The sequence below is a fragment of the Amphiprion ocellaris genome, chromosome 9, assembly GCF_022539595.1.
Source record: "Amphiprion ocellaris isolate individual 3 ecotype Okinawa chromosome 9, ASM2253959v1, whole genome shotgun sequence".
Classification (NCBI taxonomy): Eukaryota; Metazoa; Chordata; class Actinopteri; family Pomacentridae; genus Amphiprion; species Amphiprion ocellaris.
The window spans coordinates 50,849-68,458 of record NC_072774.1 but is presented as its reverse complement, the minus strand read 5'-3'; the positions used below and the strand labels follow the sequence as shown (position 1 = coordinate 68,458).

The 17,610-nt window shown below is 40.4% G+C and overlaps 1 protein-coding gene across 2 annotated transcripts in view; it reads left to right on the top strand.

Annotated features, from left to right (window-relative positions):
• The window catches only part of setdb1b (SET domain bifurcated histone lysine methyltransferase 1b), a 34,761-nt gene that overhangs the window by 4,038 nt on the left and 13,113 nt on the right, over positions 1–17,610 (top strand). For both annotated transcript variants that reach the window (XM_055013782.1, XM_023296208.3), the window contains exons 5-18: positions 574–700; positions 1,485–1,655; positions 2,158–2,359; positions 4,416–4,489; positions 4,573–4,763; positions 5,405–5,534; positions 6,817–7,024; positions 8,409–8,522; positions 8,602–8,905; positions 9,937–10,198; positions 10,728–10,818; positions 10,907–11,023; positions 11,118–11,287; positions 15,358–15,582. In XM_055013782.1, coding sequence (XP_054869757.1) covers positions 574–700; positions 1,485–1,655; positions 2,158–2,359; positions 4,416–4,489; positions 4,573–4,763; positions 5,405–5,534; positions 6,817–7,024; positions 8,409–8,522; positions 8,602–8,905; positions 9,937–10,198; positions 10,728–10,818; positions 10,907–11,023; positions 11,118–11,287; positions 15,358–15,582 — 2,386 coding nt within the window. The remainder of the gene's footprint in view (positions 1–573; positions 701–1,484; positions 1,656–2,157; positions 2,360–4,415; positions 4,490–4,572; positions 4,764–5,404; positions 5,535–6,816; positions 7,025–8,408; positions 8,523–8,601; positions 8,906–9,936; positions 10,199–10,727; positions 10,819–10,906; positions 11,024–11,117; positions 11,288–15,357; positions 15,583–17,610) is intronic.

Sequence of the window (17,610 nt, the reverse complement as noted above, 5' to 3'; positions counted from 1 at the left end):
AATTTCTTTGAAAATATTTGCAAGATTTTTCTTGCCAAATTTGAGGGATTTTTTTAAAATATAACTTTTAAGGGAAACTTTTCAGAAATTACTGGAATTTTCTTCCTGAAGGTTTTGCTAATTTTCAGAAATTTAGGAAATTTTTTTGGTCAATTTTTGAAATTTTTTTTCAGACAAGGAAAAATTTTTTTTAGTGTCTGTAAATGAAGACAACAGGAGGGTTAAGAACAAAAACACCTGAATGACGCCTCCAGAACCTGAAAAAAGAATCACTCTTGACGTTTCACCTTTTTGTGGCCCTTCATTGTGATATTTAAATATTAATTAAACATATCTTATTTAGAAATTTTCCAGAAATTAACCGTTTATTGAAGCCACACTGTAAAATACAGAAAATTGTGCTCTTCCTGGTGCAGCTGTGTTCCCGGTAGCAATCAGATCTGTCCGTTCAGTTTTGTAAAATAATTAATCAAAGAAGTTGAAGTGTTTTGTTCTCACTGTGTCTCTTGGTTAACAGCAGGGCCACAGTGAGTCATGGATGAAACTACAGATCTGATGTTTATCCTGTTCTAGTTAAAGGAAGCCTCGGCGGCGCTGCAGAAAAGCTCCCAGCAGGTGCAGAAGTTGGTCCAGATGGTCTGTAAACCTTCAGCAGGAGCTCCGCTGGTCCGACCTGCAGGACCTCCTTCAGCTCCCACAGGTGACAACAGGTTCATCCCACCTCAAATCATCAGCATTTTAGAGCAGTCTCTTCTCTGAAATCCATAAAGATGACGCTATGAGTCAAATTACTAATAGTGATAGTAAATAAATAAAACAAATATGCAAGTAAGTCATTCTTAGCTCATAAGTCAATTTTTAAGTCATTTTGGATTTTTTAACTCATTTTGGCCAATTTTTAGCTCATAAGACAAAATTAGGATTTTAAAAAATGTCTCAGTTTATCTAAAATTAGTTAAAAGTTCTTCACATTGAAATTTAATAAATAAAATTGGATCAAATTTCCCAAAACTACTCAAAATGTCTCTAAAATCTGTTAAATAGTCCAAAATTGGATTAAAAATGGTCTGTAGTGACTAAAGAAGTGTCCAAAATTCGACCAAATATGATCCAAATTGACTTAAAAATTGACCAAAATGACTCAAATAATCTAAAATTAGATAGAAACTGTTTAAAATTACCAAAAAACTGTCCGTAATTACTGAAAAAATGTCCATAATGACACTAAATGAGTGAATAAAACGGCACAAAATGGACCTTAAATGACTCAGAACTCGTCCACAAGGACTCAGAGTTTCTAAAATGACAAGAAACCTGTTTTTTCATATTTCAGGTGATTTTTAAAACATTTTATGTCAGAAAATATTTGATATGTCAAGCTAAAATTTGACAAATGTCTTCATAAATATCCATAGTTTGTGGTAATCCTGATTATTTCAGATACAGAAACCTTGAGTTTAGCTGAACCTTCTTCTCCCCTGCAGGGATCCAGAACTCCACCCCAGCAGTGTTCGTGTCCCAGATCCAGTCTCAGGCGATGACTCAACCCAACCCCAACATGACCGAAGACGAGCTCAAAGTCGGGATGAACATCCTGGGAAAGAAACGAACCAAAACGTGGCACCGAGGAACCCTGGTGGCCATCAACCCCGTGGGTCAGTCCTCCACATGTCTGAGCTCTCTGTTTATTCTAGAGTAGTTTTTAACTCTGCTGGCGCTCTGGATGCTTCAGGAAACGGTGTGTTTAACCCTCCTGTTGTCTTCATTTACGGACACCAAAAAATATTGTTTCCTTGTCTGAAAAAAAATCCCAAAATTCAGCAAAAATTTTCCCCACATTTCTGAAAATTTGCAGGAAGAAAATTCCAATAATTTCTGAAAAATTTCCCTTCAAAATTTTATTTAAAAAAAAAAAATACCCAAAATTTGGCAAGAAATTTCTTGCAAAAAATGAGTAAAAATCTTCCAAAAAAATTTTTCAAAAACTGAAAATGTGGACATCAGAAGTTTCACTGTGAAAATATATTTTTTCCCCACATTTTCAAACTTTAAAATGGGTCAATTTGACCTGCAGGACAACACCAGGGTTAAGTATAAAGTGATTGCAAGTTTATTCTAGAGTAGTTTTTAACTCTGCTCTCCCTCTGGATGTTTCAGGAAACGGTGTGTTTAAGTATAAAGTGAAGTTTGATAAAGGAAAGAGTCTGCTGTCTGGGAACCATGTGGCTTTCGACTATAATCCCACCCTGGAGAGTCTTTACGTCGGAGCTCGAGTGGTGGCCAGGTACAAGGATGGAAACCTGGTGTGGCTCTACGCTGGAATAGTGGCTGAGATGCCCAACAACAAGAACCGCATGAGGTGGGTGAAGGAGACCTGGAGAGATACCATACCATGAAATAAGATACAATAAAATAACAGATGATGCAGTAAGATACGATATGATGCAATAAGCTACGATGAGATACAATGAGATATGATGAGATACAATAAGATACAATGAGATGAGATACGATAAGATTCAGTGAGATATCATGAGATACAATGAGATAAGATAACATATGATACAATAAGATAAGATGACATAATAAGATACCATGTTACAAAAAGATGCAATGCGATATGATAAATAAGATCCAATAAGCTAGATATGATACAATAAAATAAGATATGATACCATAAAATACAATAAGGTATGATACGATGACAGGATACGATAAAATGCATGTGATGGGATACGATAAGACACATTATGATAATAACAGATACAAGATAAGATACGATGAGATAAGATAAATGAGATCCGATAAGATAGATACAGTAAAATAAGATATGATACCGTAGAATACAATACAATAAGATACAATACGACAAGATACAATAAGATCTGATCATATAAGATACAGTCAGAAACGGAAAGATACAATTCAATACGATGCAACACGACAGGATACGATAAGATAAAGATAAAACATTATCATTCAAAAAAAGGGGCAGTGGTGGTGCAACAGTTAAGTCTCTGGACTACTGATCATAAGGTCAGAGGTTCAAGCCCCGATGCAGCCACTGTTGGGCCCCTGAGCAAGGCCCTTAACCCTTCCTGCTCCAGGGGGCGCTGTACCACGGCTGACCCATCGCTCTGACTCCCCCAATTGGGGAGAGATGCGAAAATCAGAATTTCCCCTAGGATTAATAAGGGATAAAAAAATAAAAAAAAATAAAAATAAAAAACAAATGACATAGGGCTGGGCGATATGGCCTAAAAAAAAAATGTCCGATTTTTTCACAAAAAATCCTGATTCACGATTTATCCGATTTTTTTTGTTTGTTTTTTTTACCCCCTACCTAATCTCCACATGCCAGAGTCCAGTCTACTTTATGCAATTGAGCTGCAGCCCTCTCCAGGTAAACACACTGGATTGCAGCTGGAAATGTGCTGCATGTGGCATGCTGGTCCGGTTGCAGTGCGTTTCCTGCTGCGATCAGGTGTGTTTACCTGGAGAGGGCTGCAGCTCATTTGCATTAAGTAGACTGACTTCTACTTTATGCAAATTGGATGCGGGTGCGGAGATTCAACGCATCGTGAAACTGTCCTCAAACTTCTAAACTAGGCGTCGGTGACCTAAAACGAGGACAGATTCAGCTGCTGCACAGATTATTTCTTGCCTCAAATGCTTTCAGAAATACTTTTCGCTGACGTGTTTTTGAAATAAAAGGGGAAGTTTGCGGCCGAGCCGCTGTGTTTATCCGACTTGTCTGCAGGACTGTCCAGCTGAAAGCTCGGTCATGTGACCACGTAGCAGCCTGCTGTTGCTCAGCGCTGTCATGTGACCATGTTGTGGTCCAATAGTGACCACCCGCCGTCCGTGTGATTTTCAGATGTGGTGCGTTGCCGTGCAGGAAAATAGCATCTAGTGGACATGAGCCTTTAGATCTGCACCGCTCACCGCCATGTTGTTTGTGTATCAAGCGTGGGGGGGAGGGGGCGCACTCTGAACTACGGGAGCCCAGCGGGAAGGCGTTGGTGGCGGATGTTGATGAGAAAATCGATTTTCATTAAAACAAATCGACATTAAGTACAAAAGGATCCAAATTGACTTAAAAATTGACCAAAATGACTCAAATAATCTAAAATTGGGTACAAGTAGTTTGAAATTGCTCAAAAAACTTTCCATGATTACTGAAAGTGTCAAAAATTACACTAAATTAGTGAATAAAAATTTAATGAGAGAATAAACCTGATTAAATTGGGTCGACGGGCAGATTTAAAAACATTTTATCTCAGAAAATATTTGATATTTGAAGCTAAAATCCCACAGATACCATGTTACATATCTGGAGGTTATTATCTGAGGAATGAGAATCTGAAATAGTATCGTTTAGATGTGGATGTTTGATTTGAGTTTTTCTGTCTCAGGTTTCTGATCTTCTTCGACGACGGCTACGCTTCGTACGTGACGCTGCCTGAGCTTTACCCCGTCTGCCGTCCACGTGAGACTAAATGTCGCTTCTGAGATTAAAAACAGCTGTAATTTGTGGTTGACTAGTTAAAGACAGTGGGATTGTTTTGGCAGTGAAGCGGACCTGGGAGGACATCGAGGACGCGTCGTGCAGAGACTTCATCGAGGAGTACATCACGGCGTATCCCAGCCGGCCCATGGTGCTGCTGAAGGTCGGACAGATCATCAAGACCGAGTGGGAGGGAACCTGGTGGAAGAGCAAAGTGGAGGAGGTGGACGGCAGCCTGGTCAAGATCCTGTTTCTGGTACGTCTGAGTCGTCTTCACTCACAACATTTAACCCTCGTGTCGTCCTGTGGGTCAAATTGACCCATTTTAAAGTTTGAAAATGTGTGGGGAAAAAAAATATTTTCCCAGTGAAACTTCTGATGTCCACATTTTCAACATTTTTGGCAAATCTTTTAACATTTTTAGTGGAAAAAAAGAAATGTTAAAAATGTTTCTCAAGAACATTCACACAAAAATCAACCAAAATCCAGCAAATTTCGCTGGATTTTGGTTGATTTTTATGTGACTGTTCTTAAAGAAAATATTAGAAATTGTACTGATATATATGGAATCACTTCAGATATTTTTAGGATTTTTTTTGGAAGATTTTTACTAATTTTTTGAAAATATTTACAAGAATTTTCTTGCCAAATTCTGGGGATTTGGCAAGATATGGCAAGAAAATAAATAAGATATTAATAAATAATATATGACGAAACCTGAACACTTTCTTGTCAAAAAACACTGAATGGAGACGATTAAAATGACGTCAACATTCATGGAGGAAGCAGCTGTGACTCATAGACATGTTCCAATTTATTATTATTATTATTATTATTAATAATAATAATAATAATAATAATAATAATAATAATAATGTGACTTGCTATGTGTATCAGGACGATAAGAGGAGCGAGTGGATCTACAGAGGATCCACCAGACTGGAGCCGATGTTCAACCTGAAGATGACTACAGCAAACGCTCAGGAGAAGAAGCTGGCAGGACAGCAGAGGACCCGGCCCAACATGGGTACCTCACCTGGATCACACACACACACCTGGATCACACACACACCTGGATCATTAACACACCTGGATCACACACACACCTGGATCATTAACACACCTGTAGTCGAAACATGTCAGCAAGGTTAACCCTCCTGCTGTCTTCATTTATGGGCACCAAAAAATATAGTTTCCTTGTCTGAAAAAAATCCAAAAATTCAGCAAAAAAAAATCCCCAAATTTCTGAAAATTTGCAAAACATTCAGGAAGAAAATTGCAATAATTCCTTCAAAGTTTTCCTTAAAAGTTTTATTGAAAAAAAATTCCCCAAATTTGGCACGAAAATTCTTGTAAATATTTTCAAAAATGAGTAAAAATCTTCCCAAAAAATCCTAGAAATATCTAAAGTGATTCCATATATATTGGTAAAACTTCTAATATTTTATTGAAGAACATTCACATAAAAATCAACCAAAATCCAGCGAATTTCACTGGATTCTGTTCTTAAACATTTTTTGAAAAAATTTTTTTCCATCAAAAAAAATCGAAAATTTCCCAAACATGTTGAAAGTGTGGACATCAGAAGTTTCACTGTGAAATGGATTTTTTCCCACATTTTCAAACTTTAGATTTGCAAAATTTGAGGAAGAAAATTCCAATAATTCCTTAAAAGTTTCCTTTGAAAAAAAAAAATCCCCAAATTTGGCAAGGAAATTCTTGTAAACATTTTCAAAAAAATGAGTAAAAATCTTCCAAAAAGTGCAAAAAATGGCTAAAGTGATATTTTTTTCCCACATTTTCAAACTTTAAGAAAATTCCAATAATTCCTTGAAAGTTTTATTTCAAAAAAATTTTCAAAAAATATTTCAAAAAATCTACCAAAATCCAGCGAAATTCGCTGGATTTTGGTTGATTTTTATGTGAATGTTCTTAAGAAATATTTTTAACTTTTCTTTTTTTCCACCAAAAAATGTTCAAAGATTTCCCAAAAATGTTGAAAATGTGGACATCAGAAGTTTCACTGTGACAATATATTTTTTCCACAATTTCGGTCAATTTGACCCGCAGGATGAGACCAGGGTTAAACAATCACTCTTACTACCTTTGTCAGATAAAAAGAATCACTGATCAGGCTGTAAATCTCTTACTGGTAGTTTTACTGCAGTACAACATGAGAGTTATTAATGACCGTGCTGCTTCCAAAGTGACGAGCGTGCACGTGCCTGGTTTTAATGTGCATGAGTTTTCAGACGAGTTAAACACCAACAGTCCTGTCTGGACTTGATTTCTTCTTCTTGGTCCTGCAGGAGCGTTGAGGAGTAAAGGTCCGGTGGTCCAGTACACCAGCGACTGCCATGTTGGCGCCTCACCTGTTAAATCGCCTCAGGCGCCGCCCACCCAGCCGTCACCTTCACCTCAGCATCAGCAGCCTCAGCAGCCTCAGCAGCCTCAGCAGCCTCAGCAGCCTCAGCACACACCTCCACCTGCTCAGCCTCCTCAGCCTCCACGACTAGAGTGAGTTACCGACACCAACACCAGTTTATTCCAGATGTTTACGTCATTCTGACCAGTTTAAGCTGCATCTAGGATTCTAAGAAGGATGATGGATGTCTGCTGAAGTGACAAGAATTAGAGATATCTTTGACGAGAATTACAGGGTTTCTGCAGGGCATTGAAAAGCATTAATAGTCATTAATTTGATTTTGCGGAAATTAAGGACTTAAATGGCATTAAAAATCATTAAATTTGATTCTCAGTGGCAAAAAATTAAATTCTTTCTGCAGTTTTCAAGAAAAATATCTGACAATAATAATATAATAATATATAATTATAGACTACGATTCGTCAGATATGTGCATCTGCGTAAACTTGCCGAAGCACTGTGATAATTGTTCCGGCCAGTTGGGTACAGTTGCTAAAACCTGCATTTTTGGAAAGTTGCCGGCAGACTGGACCAGGTGGAGGACATCTGGGAAATGGGGAAATGCAAATTCCACCAAAAATATCTAGAAAACGTGGAAGTCAGAGAATGACTGCAGCCTGTGGGTGGTCAGGGGTGGTTTCTCGATTCAAAAATAGTGAAATGTAGGGACAGTTTTCATATAAAAATCATCTTTTACAAAAAAACAAACCCTTATAATTTGTTGAGTTCACAGTCGTGGCATTATAATTTTTACAGTCTAGCATTAAAATGGCATTAAAAAGCATTAAATTTGACTGGCTGATTTCTACAGAAACCCTGAGTTATTAACAGTCAAAATTACATTGTAGATATCTGAGACTGCAGATGTCCACACAGATATGAGCTTTAAATATCTGTAGATGTCCATCAGAGTTAAAATAGAATAAAACATGAAGTAAATACGAAAAAATACACAGTGCAAGAAAGTATAAAAATAATGAGGAAGTGTAAACGCACGATGAGGCAAAGAAAGATGAAAAAGACATAGATGAGGCTTTTAATGACAACTTAATTTTAAAAAATATTCAACAGAGATTATAGATTGACTTTTAAATGTGCTTGAACAACAACATCTGAGGAACTATTAACCCTCCTGTTGGTGAAGTTCGAAATTCGCTGGATTTTTTTTGGGGGGAATGTCTTTAAACATTTTTTTTAACATTTCTTATTTTCCGCAAAAAAATGTTTAAAAAATTCCCAAAAATGTTGAAAATGTGGACATCAGAAATTTCACTGTGGAAATATATATTTTTCCCACATTTTCAAACTTTAAAACGGGTTAATTTTGACCCGCAGGACGACACGAGGGTTAAAGATAAAAAGCTGAAATGTTCTCTCTTATTATTAGATGTTTTTTGTTTTGTTTTCTGTGAGTCTTGAAACAGCAGCTGCACTATTTCCAGACTGGATTTTATTAATTTTCGTTCTGTTTTTAAGGAATAAACATCAGATGGCAAAGAAGAGCACGTCTCCGTTTGTTCCGGGAGTCGGCGGTACTCACGCCTCTAAAGTCATGCAGTCTTTGTCCTCCAGTCCCAGCAACTTCTCCAGGTGAGTTCACCTGTTCTCATTACCTCATAATGTTTCTGAGCACATTAATCTCACTTTAAATTTTCCTTTGAACCCACAGTGGAAGAATCCTGAGCCCCCCGAACACGCCCACGTCTCTGTTCACTCAGCAGTTCCAGAGGCAGCTTCCCTCGCTGCCTCCTGGTCCTCCCGCTATCACCCACGCCATGGCCTCCATCCCTCACCAGCCCTCCTACCGAGCCCCCACCGACCGCATCTTCTACCTGGTTCACACCTGTCAGCCCGCTTGCCTGAACCGGGTCCGACCGGCCATACCGGACATGCACCGAGGAAAGAACCCGCTGCTCACCCCGCTGCTGTACGACTTCAGACGCATGACGGGACGACGCAAAGTCAACCGCAAGGTAACAGATAAGGAAAATAAACGAAGCAGAAACGGGGAACAGAGGAGCAAGTAGTTGGAGATCTATCCAGCATGGTGAAACATCTTCTGCAGATGATGAGCAGAGTAGAGAGGATAAGTCTGGAGAGGATGGAAAAATGAAGACATTTAAATTCAAAGGGACTGAAATTTACCCCAAAAAATGTAAAAACATGCCAAGAATGATTGAAAAAAGACGAAAATTTGTGCAAAATGATTTATAAATCGTCCAAAATGTCCCAAAGCTGGTTCACAATGATCTACCCTTATCCAATAATGATCATGAGAGGAAAATAAAACCTACTGGATGAATAAATACTGAATGAACAGACAGATTGTCATATAACGGCACCGTGTTCCTTAGTGGAGTAAAAATCAAAAACTGATTTAAATCTCCATTGACGTGCTCTTCTTGTGCAGTGATGCTCTGCTCCCAGTGCTCCTGCAGCACTTCCTGTAAGTCCTGCTTTATAAACATGTAAAACTCCACCTGTGAGGAGCTGAATCTCCTGAACTAAGTCCAAATGACGGTACTTTTACTTGAATTTCGTTTTGTTGAAAAAGAAAAAGTGGCATTGAGACAAATCTGATGAACAGAGCCACGAAAAACAGCGTTAATCAGAAAAACGGTGGCTCGACAGTTAAATAATTCACGGTTGTTGTTGAATTTTTGCCCACTAGTAAGATGCAAAAGTCAGCTTTATTTCTAAAGCAGCTTTAAAAACCAAAGTGCTGCAAAGCTAAAACAGTAAAAGACGACTAAATGGCATTCCTCCGATTTTAAGCTCAGATTAGTTTTCTTCTTGTGGTTTATTTTAAGGTGGAATGAAGTGATTTTGATGAAACTTTACCATTTTAAACTTAAATGTGGTTAATATTCCAGATGATTAGTTTTATCCACAGATTCTTGGTGTATTCGCAGTTTCTGGTAAATGGTTTTATTTTGTGAATATTTAGAAGGTGGAGTGTCTCTCAGATCCACAGGGTTGAGTATGTTCTTATATTTCCTTCCAGATGTCCTTCCATGTCATCTACAAGGCGCCATGTGGACTCTGCCTCCGGAACATGGCGGAGATCCAGCACTACCTCTTCCAGACCCGCTGTGACTTCATCTTCCTGGAGATGTTCTGCCTGGACCCCTACGTTCTGGTGGATCGGCCCTTCCAGCCTCAGCGGCCGTTCTATTACATTCCAGACATCACCAGCGGGAAGGAGGACATCCCGCTGTCCTGTGTCAACGAGATCGACTCCACGGCGCCCCCTCAGGTCGCCTACAGTAAGAACAATCAGGCTGCTCAGTATTTTAGAGAAAACACGTCTTTTTCTGTCCTTTTCCAAATGATCCTGGTAATCTCATCATGTTCTTTAAACTTTGTGACAATTTTAAGGGATCTGGGTGGTGTTAGAGATGAAAACAACAAATTTGAATAAAATAAATGCAGCATGGCTCAGAGAACAGAGGAGCAACTTGTTGGAGAGCCATTCCGCATGGTGAAACATCTTTCTACTGATGATGAGCAGAGTAGAGAGGAAACATGGTGATAGAATAATGAGAGACGAAATGAACGCTGTCCAGTGTGGTAGGCCTGCTCTAGAACTTTCTCCAGGGGACATTCTCCTCCATGGACTTCAAGGACCTGGAATGTTATAAGTGAGACTAACTTAAAGACTGGTATCCGCCGCATCTTTATGTATAAAGATAGCAACCAGAGCAGGGGCTGAATGGTGAATGTTTACCTGCACATTTAGCCTGCTTCCTGCTTTGCATAATCGCGGCTGATAGATCTGCTTCTCCTCTCTTCAAGGCAAAGAGCGAATCCCCGAAGGCGGAGTGTCGATCAACACCAGCGCAGATTTTCTGGTCGGCTGCGATTGCACCGATGGCTGCCGAGACAAGTTAGTGAAACCGCTGATCCGTGACCCGCCGGTCTGTCTGGTTCCTGTCCATCTCCTGACCCTCTGAAGATGCTTTTTCAAATTCCAGGTCCAAGTGTTCGTGCCACCAGCTGACCCTCCAGGCTACGGGCTGCACCCCAGGCGGACAGATCAACTCCAGCGCCGGATATCTGCACAAGCGATTAGAGGAGTGTTTGCCCACAGGGTCAGATCCATTCTCACATCCCTCCTCAGAAGAACATAATTACAACAGCTAATTCAGAGCTTTCATTACCTCTCGCCTGTTCTCTCTCCCGCAGGATCTACGAGTGCAATAAAAGGTGCAAGTGTTGCGCGCAGATGTGCACCAACCGGCTGGTGCAGCACGGCCTGCAGGTCCGACTGCAGCTCTTCAAGACCCAGAACAAAGGCTGGGGCATCCGGTGTCTGGACGACGTGGCCAAGGGCTCCTTCGTCTGCATTTACGCTGGTGAGGAACAAACCTGGGCTGAAACCATCTACTCACTCCCTCCTCACTGTCTAGGACTGCTGTACGGTGAACCACAGTGGCGTGAAAAAGTATTTGCCCCCTTCTCAAATTTTTATTTATTTATTTTTTTAATTTACGATTTTTATTAGAAAGCTTAACATTACAGAAGATTTTCAGTCATCTTTTGTCATAGTCCTCTCTTTTTTTCCATAACAAAAACAAAACAAAAACAAACCAGGACTGGGAGCTTACAGCCATCTCTTTTTTCTCACAAGAAATATATACATGAGTAGAAAATACTATGTTATTATTATGCAAGAACAGTCGAACTTTCAGTCATATGAAGTCATTCCGAATAGGGGATATAAAATGAATCCATTTGTTTCAAATTAGGTAAAATTTGTCCTTTTGAATTTGTAGAGTATGTCAATTTTTCCATTTTAAATATTTCCTTAACTGTTCCCAACCAATCATCAAAAGTTGGTGGGGTTAAATTTAGCTATTTTCTTGTAATTGACTTCTTACTGGCTGCTAAGAGTGCTTTCAACAATTTTATATCCCTTCTTCTGTCCAAAGCTGGAACCAGACCATCTATAGATTGGTAAAGTCATTAGGAATTTGAACTTTAAAGACATCATTCAGACCTTTATCAATTCCAGACCAGTATTGATGCAATCCAGGACATTCCCAAAATATATGAAAATTATTTGCTTCTAAAGGTCTGCATTTTCTCCAACATTCTGCATTTATGTGTCTGTATTTACCCTGGCATGGGGTCCTAAAAAATCTTATGTTTTTCCAACAGTGTTCCCTCCAGATCAACGAGTTGGTAGAAGTCCAGTGAAGGATACAAACTTTTTCCCATTTCTCATTTGAAATTTCAATTCCTGCTTCATGCTCTCATTTATTCTTGATATGTGATGTGTTCTCGTTTTGTGCATTTAACATCCCACTATACAATTTAGAAATTCCCTTTTTTAATGAGGAATTGTAAGCTGATTTTAAAATGTTGAAAAAAATGATTCTGTCAAAGACAACTGTGAACTTTTACAGTGCTTGTTAAAATAGTCACGCATTTGGAGGAAGCTGAACAAGTCCTTCTGCTCCAAACCAAACTTAGTTCGAAGGGACTGGAAGTTCTGTAATATTCCTTTGTGCGTGAAGGAAAGGTATGTTGTCAGTCTCTTTTCTATCCAGGTTTGAAATCTTTTATCATCTTTGTTTGGTCGGAAATCTGTGTCATAGGCACACCACCTAAAGCTGTTTAACATGTTTCCTATTTCACAGATTTTAATTACTTTATGCCATATTTTTAGTGTATGGTCCAGCCATGGATTAACACCTCCTAACTGTTCTACTAGTCTTTTGTCTGCAATTGCAGCTTGTAAAGGGAATTTAGAAGATATATTAAGTTCTATTGTCTTCCATTTGCCTTGGAAATCTGGATTACACCACTGCAATAAAGGAATAACTTGAGAAGCATAACAGTAGTATTTCAAACAGGGACGCATTGCTCCACCCTTTACTTAATTGCAGGACAGTGTAGCGAATTCTTGTTTTTTTTCCCTGCCATTTATAACGAGAAACCCATTTATCCCCCCTTTCTCAAATTCTTATTGGACAAAAATCACCAAACACAAAATACAGTTTTTAAATGATGATTTAAAGCTATCCAAACCTACCTGTTCCTGTGTGAAAAAGTAATTGCCCCCCTTGTTAAATCATGAATTAACTGTGGCTAATCACATTTTTTGGAGTTAAATTTCACCGACCACGTCCAAACCTGATTACCTCCAGACCTGTTCAATCCAGAACCTGTCTGACTAAATGAAGTCGGCCAGAAGATCTCAAAAAGCTGCAACTAAATGATCCAAAGAAATTCAGGAACAGATGAGAAATAAAGTCACTGACATCTATCATTCAATAGATTCAAGAAGGGGGCAAATACTTTTTCATGGCTATGTATGTAGGGAGCCCCTTGGCAAACCTTTAGACTCAAGTCTCAGCACCAGAACTTACATCAATTAAAATACATCAGATCAATGTCAGCGAACTGCCCAACATTTTAGTGATGAATTCCTATTATACTATGCATGTTTTCCAATAATAATAAATGAAAATTACTTCTTTTCCCTTGTTTTGGAGTGGAAAGAAGTATTGTGTTTTGCATGTGACAAGGTGGGAGATGCGACCAAAGGAGAAAGTTGGTCAGAGTGTTCCTACCAATGAAGAAGTTCGTCTGGAGTCTGGTGTTTATTAAACCTTCAGCGGTATTTGCTACCTTTCCTTCTAAACATCCATCCATCATCTACACACCACTTAATCCTTATTAGGGCTATGGAGAGCTGGAGTCTATCCCAGCTGACTGAGGGTGAAGGTTCACCTGGACAGGTAACATTGCTGGAGACCACAGAGTAAATGCAGAGGGAAGAAGAAGGCGAGAATTGGTCAACAAAATAATACCAACTAGAAAATCCCTCAGAGAGCACAGTCCTCCTCCAAGGCTGCTCATTCCCCCACGTCAGAAATGCAGCATTTATTTATTAGTTTTTGATGATCAGAAATTACAGCACCATAGAATGTGTCCTTTTAATATAGATGTACACACAAACACAAAGACCTTGTGCTGAGCACAACTGTGTGTTCTGCATGTGTACGTTATGTACGGATACTGGATCACGTGACCTAAATATGTTGCTGGCGGCGGGAATTGATGGGACTCAGAAACACCCCCACAATTTAATCAGTTGTTCCGTGGATCATTTCTGGTGGATAAGTCCTCAGCGGTGGATTTGTAGTAGGATCACAATCATGTGGTAGTGTTCAATTGTTGTCATGGTTACAGTGACGCCGTGCCACTATCTAGCAATGATACAGAAATCTTTAACAAGGCCGTGGATCCAGACTATAAGCTGCATCACCGACCATTACCGACTGACCTACCTACCTACCGACCACCCTACCTACCTACCGACCTTACGACCTACTGACCTACCTACCTACCGACTGACCCACCGACCTACCTACCTACCTACTGACCTGCCTACCTACTGACCTACCTACCTACCGACTGACCCACCAACCTACCTACCTACTCACCTACCTACCGACCTTACAACCTACCTACCCGAGCTTACGACAACCTAGCGACCTTACGACCTACCTACCGACCCACAGAGCTACCTACCAACCTTACGACCTACCTACCTACCTGCCTACCTACCTACTTACTGACCTTACGACCTACCTACCATCCTTATGACCTACCTACCTACTGACCTTACGACCTACCTACCATCCTTACGACCTACCTACTGACCTTATGACCTACCTACCATCCTTACGACCTACCTACCGACCTTACGACCTACCTACCGACCTTCCCACCTTGGTGGAGTAATTGGAAAATGCAGTTCAGTGTTACCAGAGTAATTCATTTGTTGGTGTCACACAGCTGCAGCATTTTCAGCTGACCATGCTAGGCTAATGTTAAAAGGTTAGCTGTGTCTCTTAGCTTGATGCTAACGCTATCTGTAGCCCCATAGCACCTTTCAAAGTCAGATCGACTTTCACTCTCAGTTCTCTCTAGTAGAGACAGAACTGGCATAAGAAGACTGAACAAGAAACACAAACTTGCTTTCACAGCGGCTAAAACTACACTAAGGGCTAGCAGCTAAGTTAGAAGGCAGCTACAGATTACGCTGAAACAGTGCCGTGCTTTAAGATTTGGGCTTTAGTTGGTGTAAAAATGACAAAACAGAGAAAGATTAGCAAAACTCTTATTGATTTCAACCAATCGATGGTTCAGTAAACAGTGGAGAACGTCCTAGCATCACATGACGCTCTGATGTCTTCTCTGCTAATGCTAGCGTACATATTCAGCTATCCTTATTAATGAAAGAATGGCAGGTTCTCTGCTATCAAATGGTAGAATCTAATATCTAACGGACATTGATTCCAAATGTCGACTATTAGTCTTTCTTGATTACCAATTACCGGCAGTGTCGGCCCTGAAAACCCGTATTAGTTCCAGAGTGTTTTTAAATCGGAGTCGACTTCTTCTTTTCCAGGTAAAATCCTAACAGATGACTTCGCCGACAAAGAAGGTCTGGAGATGGGCGACGAGTATTTCGCCAACCTGGACCACATCGAGAGCGTGGAGAACTTCAAGGAGGGCTACGAAAGCGAGGCTCACTGTTCGGACAGCGAGGGAAGCGGCGTGGACGTTTCCAGGATCAAAATCCAGCCGTCTGCTTTGGTGTCGGCCAACCCGGTGGGGCGACCATCCAAGAAAGGTGAGTTAGAACCCAATCAGAGCTGCACAGATTCACTGATGCTCTCATTTTCCATTAGATACGTGTGTTTCATCGATTACACAACAGTAAAACATCAAGCAATAATCCAGATGCTAAAGGACATGAACAGAGATGGAAAGGATTTACAAATGATCAAAAATCTCCACTGAAAACAAAGAGACAACCAATAAAACAAGGACTCAGACAGGGATGTGTCACCTGACCTGTTCTTGTACAGTGAAAACATCATGAAGAAAATACAATAAGGCTGACTGGGAGTAACTATCGGAGGTTATAACATAAATATCACACGTTATGCAGATGACACACTGCTGATAGCGAACACTGAAGAAAACTGGTCTGTCTTTAAAGAAAAAGAAAACAGAAGTAAAAAAAATATCATCCCAACCTGTAACAAAATCAATCTTTATTGGTCATTGCACATTTTCATATACAACGAAATTTCATTGGAGCTGCCCTGCCAATGACAGCTCCGGCTGCTGCGCAGTGCTGCGCGCACCCTTCTTGAAGAAGAAAAGAAAAAGGACATGTTGGGATCTGGGTAGGGATAGCAGAGGGTAAAAGAAAAAAAGGCTTGTACCAAATGAAACCTCCAATGTTGAAAAATTCAATTTGAGAAGGAACCTAAAAAAACAAACCCGCAAACAGGCAAAGCATAACGTTAGACAAGGATAGTTGGGATAAGGATATGGGGAGGTGGAGGGGGGAGCACCACACAGTTAGCCGGTTCCTGTGCAGGTGCACGGATTCCTGGCTCCTGTGTATGGTGAGGAAAGCTTGTGGAGGCGGGGGGGATGGTGGATATGGGAATGTGTGTGTGAATGTTTAGCTCAGTCCTCAGTTCATGAGTCCGATGTGTGTGTATGCGTGTAGCCCATCTTCTTCCGTCTCAGACCTCCGGTGTCTCAGTTCGCGAGGGTGGGAACGCGATAACACAGCAAGGTTGCTATGGAGACGTCCTCGGTTGGCCCGGTCCAAAAGTCAACAGGTGTCCTTGGGAAGGTGGGGGGGGTGTAGGAGAGCTATCTCTTGGCCATGAAACTTCCAGAGGAGTTTGTTATTGTTCCAGGGGCGCCAGAATGTAATCAGTTATTCACATGTTTGGGCGGGAGAGAAGTAATTTCGCCTTCTCCCTACTGCTCTCAACAATTTTAGACCTCAGCTGTAGCGATTCTCACCCTGATGGCTTCCAATCTGCGACTCAAATCAACAGTCACACCAAGCAAATTGTTCATCTTACGATTGAGTTTGTCATACCGAGAATCGGCAGCCGTGATCCGTTCGTTTGCATAGACCAGCAGAGTTTGGACGTCGTTTCTGTCTGCGGTCTTCCTGATTTTCCAGAAGCTCAGGCCAGTGAACAAGCCAATTATCAGCAGGCCTGTCATCATAAATCGGAATATATAAACATCTTCCACATCCTCCACGGATAAGGGTGCCAGGCACATGATCCCCTTCCACTTCCCCCAGGCGTCGATCACGTAACCAGAGGCAAAACTCCCATCCGGGCAGGTAGGCTCCCCTAGGCCTGTGCTCTTTGTGGCGACAATCTTGTCAATTGCGTTGAGAGACCAGTTAATCAATTCCATGATCGGTGTTTCGAAGGTCCAGTGCCAAGCGATCGCTCCAAGTCAGACAGACGAGACGAAGAAATGCAGCAAGCAGGGAGACATGAGGGTAGGGAGGAACAGAGATAGCGGAGCAAGGAAAAGTGCGACCGCCTCCTACGAGAGCTGAGAGCAATTAGAAAAAATGACAACAAAAACAAACACGACAGAAAAGGACAACAAAAATGCACAAAATGACAAGAAAAAGACACAAAACAATACCAAAGGACAACAAAAATACACAAAACAGTACAAAGGACAACAAAATGACAAAAATAGGAACAAAATAACAAGAAAAATACACAAAACAATACCAAAGGACAACAAAAATACACGAAACAGTACAAATGACAAGAAAATGACACAAAACAACACAATTCGACAACATTCTTCGACAACA